A 15,801-nucleotide genomic window follows, 5' to 3' on the forward strand; every position below is an offset into this window, starting at 1 on the left:
CATACTGCTAAGATATTTGGTTCCACTATATGATGGTAGAGCTCATGATCAGTATATCTGATGGTTTGAATATGCTTGGCCTAAGGAATAGCACTATTAGGAGGTGTGGCCTTGTTGGAGTGGGTGTGGCCTTGTTGGAGTAGGTGTGGCCTTGTTGGAAGAAGTGTGCCACTGTGGAGGTGGGTTTTGAGACCATCCTCCTAGCTGCCTGAGGACAGTCTGATACTGGCTTTCTTTGGATGAAGATGTACAACTCTCACCTGCTACCATGCCATGCCAATCTGATCAGACTCTGCAGTGTTTCCTGCATTAATGATAATGGACTGAATCTCTGAACCTGTAAGCCAGCTCCAAGTAAATGCTGTCCTCATAAGAGTTTCCTTGGTGTTGGTGTCTGTTCACAGCAGTAAAACCCTAACAAGCCTCCAAGGAGTATGGAGCCCTGGACCATCTACACCAACAAGAACAAGCAAGGAACACAGAGGCCTTCAGTGACTGCAAAGTTTCTGCCTCAACATAGCTCCAGCACACTAAGCATCTCTCCTCAGAGTATCCATTCCAGATCCCCCAGGAGGAATGCAGGATATTAAGACCCCTACTCTCTCACACACCATCAATAAAGGTCACTGTACTGCCCCTGGAACTATTCCAACAGGATAGTATACAATAATACTAGTCTACAGTAATAACAATCTACAAAAATAAAGCTATATGGAAATGCAAAGAGAATATAAGAAGCAAAGGCATACAAAGGAAAACCAGGCAGTGTCAAACCCACTGATAAAGACATATATGGCAAAAAAAGAATGCTGTAAACCACAGTCTGCTCATGAGGACTTGGGTAAAAGTGTTAACTGGTGAAGAAATCACCAGAAAGGATTTAAAGAAACAACAGCTTTTATGTACACGCTGGAGTGTACATCATTACACACGGTACCCACTATGCTCAATACAGACTACTGATTGTCTGCAAAGACGGTTATAGTTGGTCTGGTGGTTGCAGTTTGTACTCCAGGATTTGCAGGATGTTGGAGCAGGAGGATTTTAAGTTCAAAGCAAGCCTGAGCGGCAAAGTGGGGTTCAAAGCCAGTCTGAGTAAGGTTGACTTTCCAATGGCATGGAACAGAGAAAGAAAATGACAGGGGCCTGGAATTTATAATTAGAACCACCTCACCTAAAACTGTATGCTGCTGAATGTTCTAGTTAAGTAAGCCTATAAATTTTCTTTGCTTAAATCCATCTTACTTACATTTCCATGGAATATGTGCATATAATTCTTAACAAAGTCATGGTTTCTATTCCTACAATACTTTATATTTGTTGTTCTCTACAAAAAAAAATCATTACATACATACACTTTCTGTATATGGAGAAAAGCCACATTCTTTAAAAAAATGTTTCTAGGGACCAGGAAATAATAATGTATAAATGTACCAATGAATTCAAAACATTAAAAATGTTTTATACACAAATTCTTTTATGTTTTTTCTATAATTTTTTAAAATCAAGTCTAGTAATTTATAAACACAAGTCACTATTGACAAAAAAAAAAAAAAAAACAAGCTAGAGATTCAGTCTCAGTTCTTCAAACACACCAAGTTATCTGCGATCAGAGGGAGCTGAAGTGACCTTTGTGGGGAGGGCACTGAGAACTTAACTTTGGGTCTGCAGCAAGTTTAAGGGATAGCCTAGCAACCTGGGACTCTACTTGCCTTGGGCTTTGCATACACCCAACTTTGAACACTGCAGCTAGCAACCTATTAGCTCACTAGGAACCCCGCCAGCACCAGCTACTGCTATACCTGCTTTAAACAGTGGAAATAAGTTTCTTCCCGTATAAATTGGCCCGAGGTATTCTATTTCTGTTCAAACACATTCTGGAATACAGTCTGTGAACTAAGGGCAAAGCGTCAATCTAGTTTACACTGATCCTGGATGCATGTAAAATAAGGCAGAATTATGTCCTTATGTGAACTTTTAGAGAGAATCCCATCTTTATTAATCTTATGTCTATGTATAACTTGGCGTGAATACAATAGAAATCAGATGTGTTATGTGCAGAGATGTGTACAGTAGAAAACTGATCGCATGATTTAATCTAAGGAATTTAGAAAGCTGCTCTCACTATGCCCCTTAGCAAGTCAACTAAAGCTCCTAAAGCGAAGCTCCCACAATAGCCATGAATACCTCACTCATGTGACTTGATATCAGTCTTAACACTGTAATTCCAATCTGTTCTATTGCTTTGCTTTTGAATAAAGCTTCCTTGCTACTTGCCATATGTGTGATTTTTATCAGAGGCTAGGACCTCTTATAAAACATCCCACCCAGACCCTTCAGCCCTTTCAAATGTTAAGCATGGCCCTCCAGAGAGCATCTGCCCCAGCCATTGAAGGTAACTGTTTTTTGATAAACTGAGTCTTGTGAAGCTCACACTGGCCTTGCACATTTTGTGTAATCAGAAGATGGCCTTGCGCTCATTATCTTTCTCCTCGACCCAATGACTACTGAGATTACAGACCTGTAACATCACCCCCAGTATATGTGGTGCTGAGGACTAAATACAGGGCTTGTGCACACTAGGAAAACACAGCACCAAGTGAGCTACCTTCTCATCTAGAAGTAACCTCCAAGGCTCTCAGGGCTCAGCACTAAATGTAACCTCTCTATCAAAGCACCTCCTCGGCTGCCAAGGCTCAGGGAGCATCCCAGATGAGGCGGCAGAAAGTTTAAGAGCCATGGAGAGAAGCTGTGACACTCTGCCTTCTGAACATGCCATAGCTGCTGCACCTGTTACCTCACAGCAGCCAGTGTCACCCACACAGATCTCCTCAGAATCCAGCCAGACAAAACTCTGTCATAGATGTGACAGTGTCTGCCCCTTAAGGGAGAGCTATTGGCAGTAACTAGAAGTATGAGAGAGAATCAGTCTTCTCTGTGGGTGTGTCCACTAGGAGGTTTCCCAGATTCCTGTGGATAGCCCCAGACACATGCATGTACTGATAGCACCAACTGGACTTGGTAGATTATCAAAAAGAAAAGGAGGAGCAGGAGGAGGAGGAAAAGCAGGAAGAGGAGGGGGAAGAGCAGGGAGAGGAGGGGGAGGGGGAAGAGCAGGAAGAGGGGGAGAGAGAGGAAGAGCAGGAGGAGAAGAGAGAAGAGGAGGGACATGAAGAAGAGAGGATGACTCCAAGAAGGAAGGAAGAAAAAAAAGTGACATGAAGTTGGGGAAAAAAACATGTTAAAGAGGAGAGTTTCATTACAAATCTGTATGACATTTTCAAATAATAAAAACCTATAACAAGTTGTACAATAAATGTGTGTTCTTATTCAGTACATCCATGGAGGTTCTCTCTGCCATTACTGCTACCACTGTGGAACAGTCATTATAATACCAAGCCCACAGTGAAATTGCATTTCTAGAAACAATGTCAAACAATTCCAACTAGAGTATTAAATTTCTTGCAATGTATCTGAACCAGAATACCCCAACTTCATAGCACTGACCCAGCACTGGAAGAACTATCACCGTGATTTTTGTCACTGTAAGCACAAAACCACAGCAGAACACGAATTCTGACAGAGACTCGCTGAATAAAACCTTGGTAATTGAGAGCATCGTTTAATACTACGATTACTATCTGCCTCCTCCAACCTTGTTATTGTCACATACACACACACACAGGCACACACAGACACAGGCACACACACACAGACACAGGCACACACACAGACACAGGCACACACACAGACACAGGCACACACACAGACAGGCACACACAGACACAGGCACACACATAGGCATACACACAAACAGGCACACAGGCACACACACACACACACAAGCACACACAAGCACACTGGCTGCACTCCTTCCCACTGACATGAGAACTTATAAATGCTGAGCATAGGAGGCTCCCCATATGAGGCTAGGAAGAGGTTCATCCGACTCACACCACACTACTGAAGCACAGAGAAAAGGAGACTGTGAAAGGAAAGATAACTACCTATCGTATTTTTCCCCAGCTCTAATCCAGGAGAAGGATTTGTTAGTATCAACTGAAATCTTTCATCTCCTTCTGGAATGTCATCGTCCAGAATCACAACGTCCACATTCTTAAACCTTTCTCCGTCAGCAAAATGAAGAATCTGGTCAAAAAAGATAAATGAAAAGATCAAATACGTAAATTCATTGCACGTGTTCATCAGATGTTGAGAAAGCAGTCCTGCGTCTGTGATAACAGAGAGAAGATGCTGTTTTAGCGGCTGGGATGGGGCTCCGCAGGCACTCACATTTGCGGCTCATTCAGAGGACCCCAGCTGGATTCCCACAGCCTTTGTCTTGCTTCTTGTAATCTGAATCGTAACTTTTACATACTCTCTTTTTGTTTAAATTTGAATCGAATCTATTTCAAATAATGGGATGAAGACATGAAGATTTTTAAAAAGTATTTCAAGGGTTTGAAGTATTTCAGTAAATTAAGACCAAAAAAAAAAGACTGATTTTTTTTTCCCCAGAAGCATAAGAAACATTCTGGGAGAGTCTAATGATTAATATTTTTTATATATTATTTAGCACTCTTCAGAATTAAACATTGCAAAAAAAAAGTAAATTTAGAGTGATAGATACAATAGAATTAAAACTTAATTCAACCACCTATTACAGCAGAAAGAACTGTATAATATAGAAATCTTCCTCCTGGTCTCCCTATGGAATATGTTACACAGTAGTTATTGAGATTAATTTTTCAGAAAATACCTACATCACTCTGATTCTCAAGGAACAGGGGTTGCAAATGGCCATCATGTGTTATTTCCCTACCTGTGGAGTGCAAATGTAATCCAGCCCCATCTGAGCCTCTAGATTCTGGGCATACAGAAACAAGGACACGTCGCCAAGGGCTGCTCTGTTCCTCTGGGCTACCAGGGTTACAACGCCGTGGGTTTCATTCACTTCAAATCTGGAATAACAGAATAGACTTGGTTTTCTCTCCTAACTTCGGTGTGGTAATTGTGAAGGATGTGGAACTAAGGAAAGAGATCACATCCTTGGGTGTACCTGCTGTGTTGCCATTCAATCACACCCTGGGCACCATCATTGGCATCTATGATAATCTGTGCAGTCAAGCCTTCTGAATCTGACAAAACAGAGGTATACTGAATGAATACAATTTAATATAAAATTCATCAAAACTATATTTAAAGCCACTGTCTACTATGGAATTTGAAGATTGAGTTATATAAATTTTCATGTGTAGGTATTAAAAGCAGTGAAAATACGTTTAAGGAAATAAAAACAATACTGGTAATATTAGAAGAAAAATATTTTTATTACCAAGAGTGATTGGTGTATAACTACTCAACTAAGAACAGTGTGGCATTACACGCTACAGATGTTATGGCTTCATTTTGAATAAATTAAACAATATTTACATCTCTGTTCTATTTCAGGATTGGGGAAAATGGTACTGATGGGAAAAGCAGAAAGGATAAGAAAAAAGAAAAACAAAGTGGTAAGAGAAAAGTAGATGGTCATAGAAAAAAATCCATGTGTAACAAGTGACACAGCGGGGGAGTGTTACTACAAACTAGGGAAGGGTTTGATAAAGCAGAAATGAATACACTGGTCTGATGTGTACGCATTTTTGTCAGATGCTACAAATATTGAAACTCTTGGTAATGAAAATATTTCTCTTCTAATGCTCTTCTCTATTGAAAAATTACGTCTCGTTCTGGTGTGTGTGTGTGTGTGTGTGTGTGTGTGTGTGTCTCGATACTTTATCCTTTAGTTAAGGACAATTATCATAGCTATTTAGGTGAGGATAGGAATAAGAGGACCAATTCTCTTTAGATTGACGTGAACAATACCGTTCAGTAGATGACATAAAAATCAGGATTGTACCCAATAGACTACAGGCTTACAGCCAGACAGTCTAAAAATTACCGCATGCTACTAAAATATAAATATAAGTAACATTGTATGAACTCCAAGGTCTTATTTATGAATATGTATGTGTGTGTATGTGTGTGTGTTCATGCACGGACCCCACAGGTCTATATTTGTGAATACGTGTGTGTGTGTGTGTGTGTGTGTGTGTGTGTATAAATAGATATACATATAAATGTATATATATGTATATATGTAGATATACATATATATGATATATATAATATATATTGCAAAAATATATAGCGATATACATATATATATTGCAAATATATATAGTGATATACATATATATGTATATCATATACATATATACATATATATATACATACATATATATGTATATATACATATATATGTATATCGCTATATATTTTTGCAATAACAACGATATAGAAACCACGAATTTGAAGGAGAACAGGGAGTAGATATGGCAGGGTTTGGAGAAAGAAAAAGGAAGGGAGAAACGTTTTAACTAAATTACAATCTCAAAAATAAGCAATTTTTTTAAATGAAAGGGAAATTACAGATTATTAAAATTAAACTTTTAGTTTTCTTTTTAAAAAATGACCCAGCTCTTTCATGTTTTGGTTGCAATTCGGGACATATTCCTAAATTTCACCTAGATTCCACTGTCTCATATATAAAATGCGGCGATGTAAGAAATGACAGAACTAAATCATACAACAATTCACATTAGAGGACTAAAGCAAAAAGAACTCCATTGGAATTGACATTGAACATTAGGAGACTAATTCCCCTGTCCTGCAGACAATGGACTAACAACTCCCCCCGCCCTGCACACCTACATCGGGACAGGCTGACCTCAAAGCTATGCACACCACACACACCTTCCAGCACTTCTTAGACTATATCTTATTGAAGGGTCTAAATAATTTTCTACCAAGGTTCAAGTTTTACCTTTCAGTCTGTAATGAATTAAGTTTTCTAAAAGCATGAAAAGAGAAAGATCAAAGGTCAGAATTGAAGCAAGCAGCAGGATGCACAAAGTAAGTATTAAGCTTAAAAGCAAATCGTCAGCTTATGAAAATAGCTAATTACATTTTTAAAGAAAATGAAGGAAAAATACATTTGAAAAAAAGTAATACCACCTTGCAGGTTGCACATCTAGCTATAACACCGTTGTAAAATTCAAAAAGCACCACAGCAATTACTGCCTTTACACTGCTTACAAAATTGCAGTGATGGTCTCTAGCTGGAATAAGTCTAGACGCTCATCACATTCTCACACATGGCTGAAATTAGCAAACAAAAGAAGGAGTGGCCTTACATAACACCTCACTCTGATTAAAATAGAAGTCCCGCCAAGGTATCAAAAGGGTCCCAAACAAGAGCCCCATACCTAGTCTGGGAGGAAATGAAGTCAGAGGAGCCATAATGAGATCAACATGAGTCAAATTCACCAGGAAATATTCTTTTAGCTCTGGTATATCATCCTGCAAAAATTAAAATCATTAAAAGGGCTTTAATTATGCCTTAAAGGACTTATTCCTCATAAGCTGTTCTTTAAGTTGTATTATAAAAGCATATGCACAAACGGTAAAAATGCAGTGGAAAACATAAGCACATAGTAAAATTATTTAAATTAGGAAATATAAATATAACAGTGTCAAACATGTATGTGGAATTTATTAGGTGGAACACTATGAAAGCACCTCAGAATTATACCATTTTAAGCACAGTTTATAAGCAAACTGACTAAGTATATGAATCTAATTATTTCAAAGAGAACATAAGCAAAAAATGCTCAATTTCCCTGATACCTGCTGTTCAGAAAGGGGAACAGGAAGGCTGACGACAACCTCGGGAGTCTAAGGTGAGCCGTTTATGTGCCAAAGCCTCAACTCTACACTGCTTGTTATGGAGAAATAATGAGCACAAGGGTATGGTCTGCTGGTGGTAATTAACAGTAGTCTATGAGGACTGTCCAGCTTCAACAAATCCTTTGAACGTGATAGTGATTATTATTAATCAATAGTCCCACAATTAACACCGAAAACAAAGAAGGTGCCCTAATGCAGGAGCAGTAAACCCATGTCAGGAGTGACTGCAGGTTGCAAATACTTACAAAGTTTACACGTGAGTGTGTGTGTGTGTGTGTGTGTGTGTGTGTGTGTGTGTGTGTGTGTGTGTAGTATGTGCATATATATGTGAGTGTGTGTATATATGTGTGTGTGTATATGCATATATTCATATGTCTAAAATATCAGTACATGTAGCAGGATATTTTCCCTGCTACATTTGCAATAATTTGGGAGGAGGAAGAGGAGCGAGAGGAGGAGACTGGCAACCATGGAGGAGGACGAATTGGTCGAGAGCAGTCCTGGGTTAACAATTTATATCTAAAGGTTGGGTATTGGGTAACAACTCCAATTGTATGGGCATCTTGTTATATATTTAACAAGATGTTGTCGTACAATTAACAAGATTTTAAATATATAATCCTTTGGATAATCTTTAAGCATTAAGACTCTTCATTCTATCAGGTACCGAGCATAACAGGTATCCTCTGGGGCTTAGCAGAGGACCATGAGGGTGACAGGGTTGGCCCAAAACCTATGCTTTGGGCCATGGTCTCTATGGAACTGATCAGTGGAACCAGCCACCCCAGTAACGTCTTGTGAGGCGCTCTTGGCCTCTGGCTGCTGCTCTTGGCCTCTGGCCACTTCTAGTCGAGAACATGGTGGGCGGCCCAGATAGCTAGCAGAGCCACACCAAGCAGCGAGATTTCTAAATATTACCAGCAACAAGTACACACATACCAACACATTTTTCATCTGATCTGAGACATGTTTCTATATGAGAAAAAAGAAGTTTAAAATTGGTCTCTAGATGGGCAAGAGTATCTGGGCAAAGTTGAGCAACACCCTTCCCTTCCCACAGCCCACAGTGGCTTGCTTCTGCATCTCAGGCCTGCTGTGTTCGAATCTAGCAGTGCATGGAAACTCCACGCTTACAAAAGCAGACTTGGAGGAGCAGATGGGGGCATACATTGGACTTTCAAAGCTCACTTGACTAGGGAGTAAGTGTGTGTGTGTGTGTGTCTGTGTGTGTGTGTGTGTGTGTGTAGTATAGTGCATGTGTGTGTGTGTGTGCCTGTGTTGTGTGTGTCCTGTAGTTTCGTGTATGCGTGTGTGGTATATTGTGCATGTGTGTTTATGTGTGTGTAGTATAGTGTATGTCTATGTGTGTGCTTGTGTGTATGTAGTGTCATGTGTGTGTAATATAGTGTATTTTGAGTTTGTGTGTGTGCCTGTGCACATGTGCCTTGTGTGTATGTGTCTGTAGTGTCATGTATGTGTGCATAGTATAGTGTATGTGTGTGTGTGTAGTATAGTGCTTGTGTGTGTGTGCCTGTGTTGTGTCTGCAGTGTCATGTATGTGTGTGTGATATAGTGTGCATGTGTGTTTATGTGTGTGTAGTATAGTGTATATCTATGTGTGTTTGTGTGTATATAGTGTCATGTATATGTGTGTAAACAGTGAATTGTGAGTATATGTGTGTGCCTGTTTATGTGTATGTGTCTGTAGTGTTATGTATGTGTGTGTAGTATACTGTATGTATGTGTGTGTGTGTAGTATAGTGCATGTGTGTGTGTGTGTGCGCATGCGCGCAGTGTAGTGTATTTATAGTGTATTTATAATTTGCTAAATTAACAGATCAGGCATTTATATTGGTTGTGTAGACATTTTGTCAGATCCTGTTACACACTGACATAACAGCACCTTTTGTTCTTGAATGTGGAGTTCTCATGTTGCAATGGGTCACCATGCAGTGGAAATAACAACCTCACAGGGCATATAGCTTACATTATTAATAATGTTGTAAAACTACAAAAAGCCTCTGACAGAATAAAAGCTGTAACATTGAACTAGCAAATAGAAAATAACAGAAATGTATTTTCAATATACGCTCATTGCCACTTCTATGCTCCCCAGTGTCTTTACCCTTTGTGTTCACTGTGTTCTTTCTATAACCTCCTGGAAGAGCACTTACATAGAAGAACCACAAACTCCCCAAACACAAGCTTTCACAGTGTGAAAACTCATTCAACGTACAATTTCGGTCACTGCTGATGACATTAAGCTTGACCATAACCTTGTTTTCTACTATCAGCCTCTAGACAGTTTCTAGTCCCTAACTTAACTAATCTCACCCACAAAGATTATGATCTACACGAATCTGTGGGTCTGGTGAATCTTGGGTATTATCAAAATGCTCCCTGGGAACCTCTGTGGCTAGAGCCACTTTATAGGAATGCGTCCTAGGGAAATTATCTCCCACACAATATCTCTATAATAAAATACACAACAGCAGGCTGGCCGATCTAAACACAAATGGAAACTCCTGAGTGATTTGAAATTAAAGAAAAAAAAGATCAGGGAAAGTCATAACCCGATCTAACGCCACCAGCAGGGGAAACCAACCAAACAGACTCTTAAAAATCTCTAAACACTGTAGAGTTTTCAAGTTTTGAAGAAAATTTACAAATATTAAAGATAATAATATTTCATGTGGAGAAAAGCAAAAAGTATTATATAACCTTAGCCACCATAAAAACTGCTACTTTTAAAAACAATTTGTTAGAAACCTCTAGGCACATTTTACATATTATGGTTATACAGGTTATGGTTACATAAATTATTCTATCAATTTCCACTCTCTGTGTGATCGTTTGGGTTGAACCTAAGATCATGGAAATAACATAAGCGTTTACCTCCAGGACAGTGATATTAATGGCTGCTGTTGTTTCCCCTTCCTCTAAAACCAGAAAGCCCACCACAGGGACGAAGTCAGCCTCTGGCTCTGCAGGGTTCCCTTCCGTTTCGTTTTTCAGACTTACTATTCCAGGAACAGTGGCATATGTGACATTGATGGCTCCTAGGGGAATTCGTGTTTAAAAAAAAAAAAGATGATAAGATACACCCTTAAAACTGTCTCACTGTGAAGTCTTCTCTATTATTTTCAGTCCTGTCACTGCCTCTGATGCTGCAGTCTTTGATACACCAGCACTGTGATGTCCACTGTTATGAAGACACAGATCTCTGCCTCTGGATTTGCAGTTTGGCTCTGGGACTTGTTTTAGTTCAGGGCGAAAGAAATGACGTAGTACTTTCAAGCCTATGCCCAGAGGGCCTGGTATACTTCCATTTTCTTTACTGTGTCTTTACTTGTCCCACAAGGATAAGGAAAAACCACGAAGAAAGCCCGCAATCACCATACCCAGCCTAGAGATTCCACAGTAGTCTACTACGATATGCTCTGAGACTGAATGGCTGTTTGGTTCACAGCCTTTCTGTGAAGACAGATGATTCCTTTAACTTTTTTTAAAAAAAAAAATAAAGAAGTTACAAAGTACTGCGCTAAACACCGTCTTCCTTTGAGGATTGATATTACCAATGGCTTCATTCACACAAGTAGATTTTTAAAATTAGAAACAGAATCTTAAAGGCCCTTGTCTAGAAACCCCATTCAGTACTTACTCCAGAGGAACACAAACCTAGAGATCCAAACTCTCTGTTGACAAAGAGCTGAATTGTTGTATTAGCCTCTGGGAGCACAACGAATCTTGAGGAGAGAGCAAAGTTTAAAACGCCGTGTGGTTCATCACTGGCTTCGACTGTCAATACAGCTGCATATCCCTGAACATCAAGCAGAGCGACTCCCGCTGGCAAGACTCCTAAAAAGTCAGGGAGCCCATCAGGAACTCAGATGTCAACTCGTCAGCAACTTCAGAATTCTTAAAGCACTTACATGTTGGCGGAGCGTGTGAGAACCAGTCAGCCGTCCTGTCCCTCCCAGAAATGCTCGGGCTGACAAGCAGTCTACAGCCTCCACACCACAACACGTGGATTCTTCTATGTGGATGTCATCACTACTGACCGTATTGGTTGTGTGAATTATAGAAATTAATAGGCAGGAAATAACCTACCCAAGCAATTTGCTCAAAAAAAGACCAAATTTATCTGTAAACAGTGATTGGTTCAAAATCTAAATTGGTTTTCTAACATAAAAACAAAGTCAAAATGTTTTATATTTGCAAATGTGTTTTATTCAACAAATGACTGTCTTATATGTCAAGTACACGTCACCCACCCTGTTAGGCTGAGAAAGGAAGATCATGAATTTGAAGACAACTCAGGCTACACAATGAAGTTGAGGCCAGCATGGGCTACATAGCAGGACCTTGTCTCAGAAAACTAACCTCTGTTTAGACGCCGCAAAACGTTTCAAGTTCTTCTTTAGTATTTGTTTGTGTATGAGTGTGGCTGGCTTCGTGTGCGTGTGCGTGTGCGTGTGCGTGTGTGTGTGTGAACATCCATAGAAAAGCTTGAGTGTCGACCCTCTCCTTCTTCCTTATTTGTGACAAGGTCTTTTGTTGTCTGCATTCTAGCTGCCAGACAAGCTGGTGTGTGAGCACCTGAGGGTTTTCTTGGCTCTGCCTCCCCCTGCAGCAGGATGCTGGGAAATACAGATACGCACAACCATGAGCAGCTTTGGGCATTGGGTATCTGCCCTAGGGTCTTCACAGTTTCACTGCAAGCTCTTTACCTACTAAGCCATCCTCCCAGTCCTAAGTAGGACAGCTTTTAGAGAACTTCTCTATAGCCCATAAAGACCAGTGTTCATTGCCAGCACAGGAGCTTTTTCAATCCAATATGTCTGTGGAATATTTAATATTTAACGTAACATATTCTCAAAGAAAGGATCTCACTTAGTAGTTCTAGATGGCCTGGCACTTACAATGTGAGCCCAACCTTACAATCCTCCTTCCTCAGCTTTCTGAGCACAGAGATCACAGATGGACAGGACCATGGTGGCTGCAAAGTAACTTTCTTTGGGTTAGCATATACCTACGTCTTAGACACAGTGATAGAAACTTGCTCATTTCATTTCTTTCTTGTCTAAACAAAAATACCAAAGAAAAATTCAAAAGGAAAGTCTAAATTACCTTGTGTCTTGACATCATACAGAACAACCTGGTACACTTCTTTCTCCTCAGGAATATTATCATCCAACAAGTGTACAAAGATTGTTTTATTCAATGTCCCCTGTGACAAACAGAGAGAAATACCATGTTTGTATTGTTACTGCACACAACTCATACCCTGCTTTCATTGGCTGTACACTTACAGTGTGCAGTCAAACACAGCTTCATTTGAACCAACATTGTCTTAGAGATCAATTAACAGAAACCATTGACTCAAGATACCAGGTTTAAAGTACTAACCGAACATTTTAACTTCTGAGCAAAACAACTTAAATCTTAACCAGTGAATGGTGTATAAGAGAAAGTGTAGAAACCTAAAATTAATAAAAAGCTCTGATTTTGGTTTTAAACTCAAACATTAACTTCCCCCAGGGACACATCCCAGGAAGAGCACATTCCAAAGACTCAAACAGACATTCCAGGAAGAAAGACCCAAGATAAGAGTTTATTAGCCCTTAATACAGTAAAACCTGGGTAAACAGAGCTACTTAAGCTGACCTTCTTTTAAAGATAAGATGTAAATTTGAGTTACTTAGCAACTGGTCATGAGAACGGAAACCGAGCTTGGGAACGGCTGTTGAAGTCAACCTTTTTAGTTATTGACTCAAAGAGATAAAACTGCCTTTATGAGCCTTGTGAATATTGCTATAAAAACGGCCCCAACTCTAATTCGGGGCTCTTTTGTCTGCACACAAGGGAGCCCTGGTCCACCAATATCAACAAACCTCATGAGATTACAGTGAGTCCTGTCCGTGTGTATTTCTGGGGGAGCATGTCCCTTCGTTTTAGATACTTAAATCCAACAAAAGCAGTAACACAAAGACATGTCTGAGTGATGATAGAGAAAAATGAGAAGAGAGGACACTAATGGCATGGGGTTCCAGTTAGTCAATGTTCAACCCAGTACAGGAGGCAACAGCAAATGGGCTTTAACTCCACATGAGAGCAGCAGAAATGAAGACAAAGGTTCAATACATCAGTGGCAGGTGTAAAGTGAAGAAAAAGATGATCACTACACTGTGGTGGCGTTCATTTTCTATCCTGTCTTCCTCAAGATGCTGCATTGTCTTCAGAAAATTGTGGCAAAGCTTTTTCTTCATGGTGTTACCTCAGAGAAGAAGAGTTGGCCCGTAGAGTTAGCAAAATTGACTTCCAGATTTTGTCCAACAACTTTCCAGTTGACAGTGACATTTCCTCGACCTGGGGGTGTTCTTACCACATGGAACTGCAGCACTTCTCCTGCGAGGGAGAGAATACAATTAAACACTTAATGGGAATGAACTTCATGTTCAAAGTTAGCAAACCCCAACCTCAAGCATGCCTCCGCTAAAGGTCCCTTTCCAAGAACAGAACAGAGTTCTTTGTTATGTTGTGAATGTTCTAGCATGTGAATGAATACACATGCTTGTCATTCATTAGTACAGAGGTCCTACTTCTGAATAATTGCTGTGGTAGACCTTCAGGAAATGAAAGATGCATTACAGAGGACAAGATAACTGAAAAGTGGGAAGGAAATGTGTCAACACTCCAAAGCATGCAGCAGAACACACAGGCGCCTTCTGTAACATTACAGCCACAGTCAAAACTAGTCAAGACACCGAGAACTCCTTTCTCTGTTTCCCTGGAAGACACAAACTCTTTACACTAGGAGGCAATGTGATTTTACACAATGCATGCATAAGAATGCTTGCAGATACCTGAAAATCACATTTGTTTAGGTTGCAACTTACATATACCACCATGGATTTTGTTTTATAAAAGGAGATTCAAGGAAATGTGTCAAACCTGTCCATCTGCATTTCCCTGTAACCTCCCCGTGGTCACATTAGCGTCCTCTAATAACTGCACAGCTCTTTTCCTTTCCTGGCTTCTATCAACATTTAACATTTTATACAAATGAAGACAATTATCAGAAGCATTTCTTTCAAATTGTTAAAGGGGAGATGGAAGCAACTTGGAGAGATGCTGACGGCTTCATGGTTTCCTAACGTTATGCTCAAATTGCTAATTCTGCATAGTGATAAACACAAGTTACAATGCACTGTGAACAACCTCATTAAAGTTATGAAGAAGTGGCAGCAGTATTCTTTTTAAAAAGCTTTAAGAACTCGTCATTATTTGCAGTTTGAAGCACAAAACTAAAGCTGAAATCCCCAAGTACATATTCATGTAAGACGCTATTTTAAAAATAGCTTTGTGTATACAAGTTATCTTTCAACACTTTTCAAACAGGAGTGGAAATAAAATATAAACACCATGTTCTAATACTCTTTTCAAAGTAGTGCATTTCTAAACTTCTAAACACAACGGACCTAAACACGGATTTCATTTTATTTTTTTTACTTGTGATATTGCTGGGAAACACTCTACCCACACCCATCCCCAACCCCACTCCCTGCCATGCAGGCCTTGAACTTGATAAGTGAACTCTTGGACAATGAGCTACAGCTTCAGACCTCAAATCAGTATGTTTAATAGAAATTTCTTAAATTAGAAAACCATGACTTAATTCACTTAAGGACAACTTAAAATTATGAGGAAAACAAAATAAAATCTTAAGGCTAAGTCTAAACATAAAAATTTGAGTAAAATGAATTATTTTGGAGACAGTCAGCAAATATCAGAAAGTAAAAACACCAGAAATATTTTTAAATACACATTAACAGTATTAATACAAATGTATCTGGTCACAGTTACTTTAATAGACATTGCTGATTATGAAGAGAATACCCCAAAGAACGAAGAGTAACTACACGTGCACAGTCAACCATAATCACCTGAGCATCATTTAGTATGTTTTACATTTGCATAATCCACAGGAACCAACACAAGCATGGACTC

The 15,801-nt window shown here is 39.5% G+C and overlaps 1 protein-coding gene across 1 annotated transcript in view; it reads right to left on the reverse strand.

Moving 5' to 3' along the window:
* Adgrv1 (adhesion G protein-coupled receptor V1) overlaps window positions 1–15,801 on the reverse strand; it is a 514,991-nt gene that overhangs the window by 399,692 nt on the left and 99,498 nt on the right. Inside the window, exons 35-42 of the mRNA XM_076927075.1 lie at window positions 14,069–14,199; window positions 12,922–13,021; window positions 11,470–11,649; window positions 10,687–10,850; window positions 7,311–7,404; window positions 5,060–5,138; window positions 4,823–4,961; window positions 4,008–4,149 (exon numbers count right to left, since the gene is read on the reverse strand). Coding sequence (XP_076783190.1) covers window positions 4,008–4,149; window positions 4,823–4,961; window positions 5,060–5,138; window positions 7,311–7,404; window positions 10,687–10,850; window positions 11,470–11,649; window positions 12,922–13,021; window positions 14,069–14,199 — 1,029 coding nt within the window. The remainder of the gene's footprint in view (window positions 1–4,007; window positions 4,150–4,822; window positions 4,962–5,059; window positions 5,139–7,310; window positions 7,405–10,686; window positions 10,851–11,469; window positions 11,650–12,921; window positions 13,022–14,068; window positions 14,200–15,801) is intronic.

Source organism: Arvicanthis niloticus, chromosome 29, assembly GCF_011762505.2.
Source record: "Arvicanthis niloticus isolate mArvNil1 chromosome 29, mArvNil1.pat.X, whole genome shotgun sequence".
NCBI lineage: Eukaryota > Metazoa > Chordata > Mammalia > Rodentia > Muridae > Arvicanthis > Arvicanthis niloticus.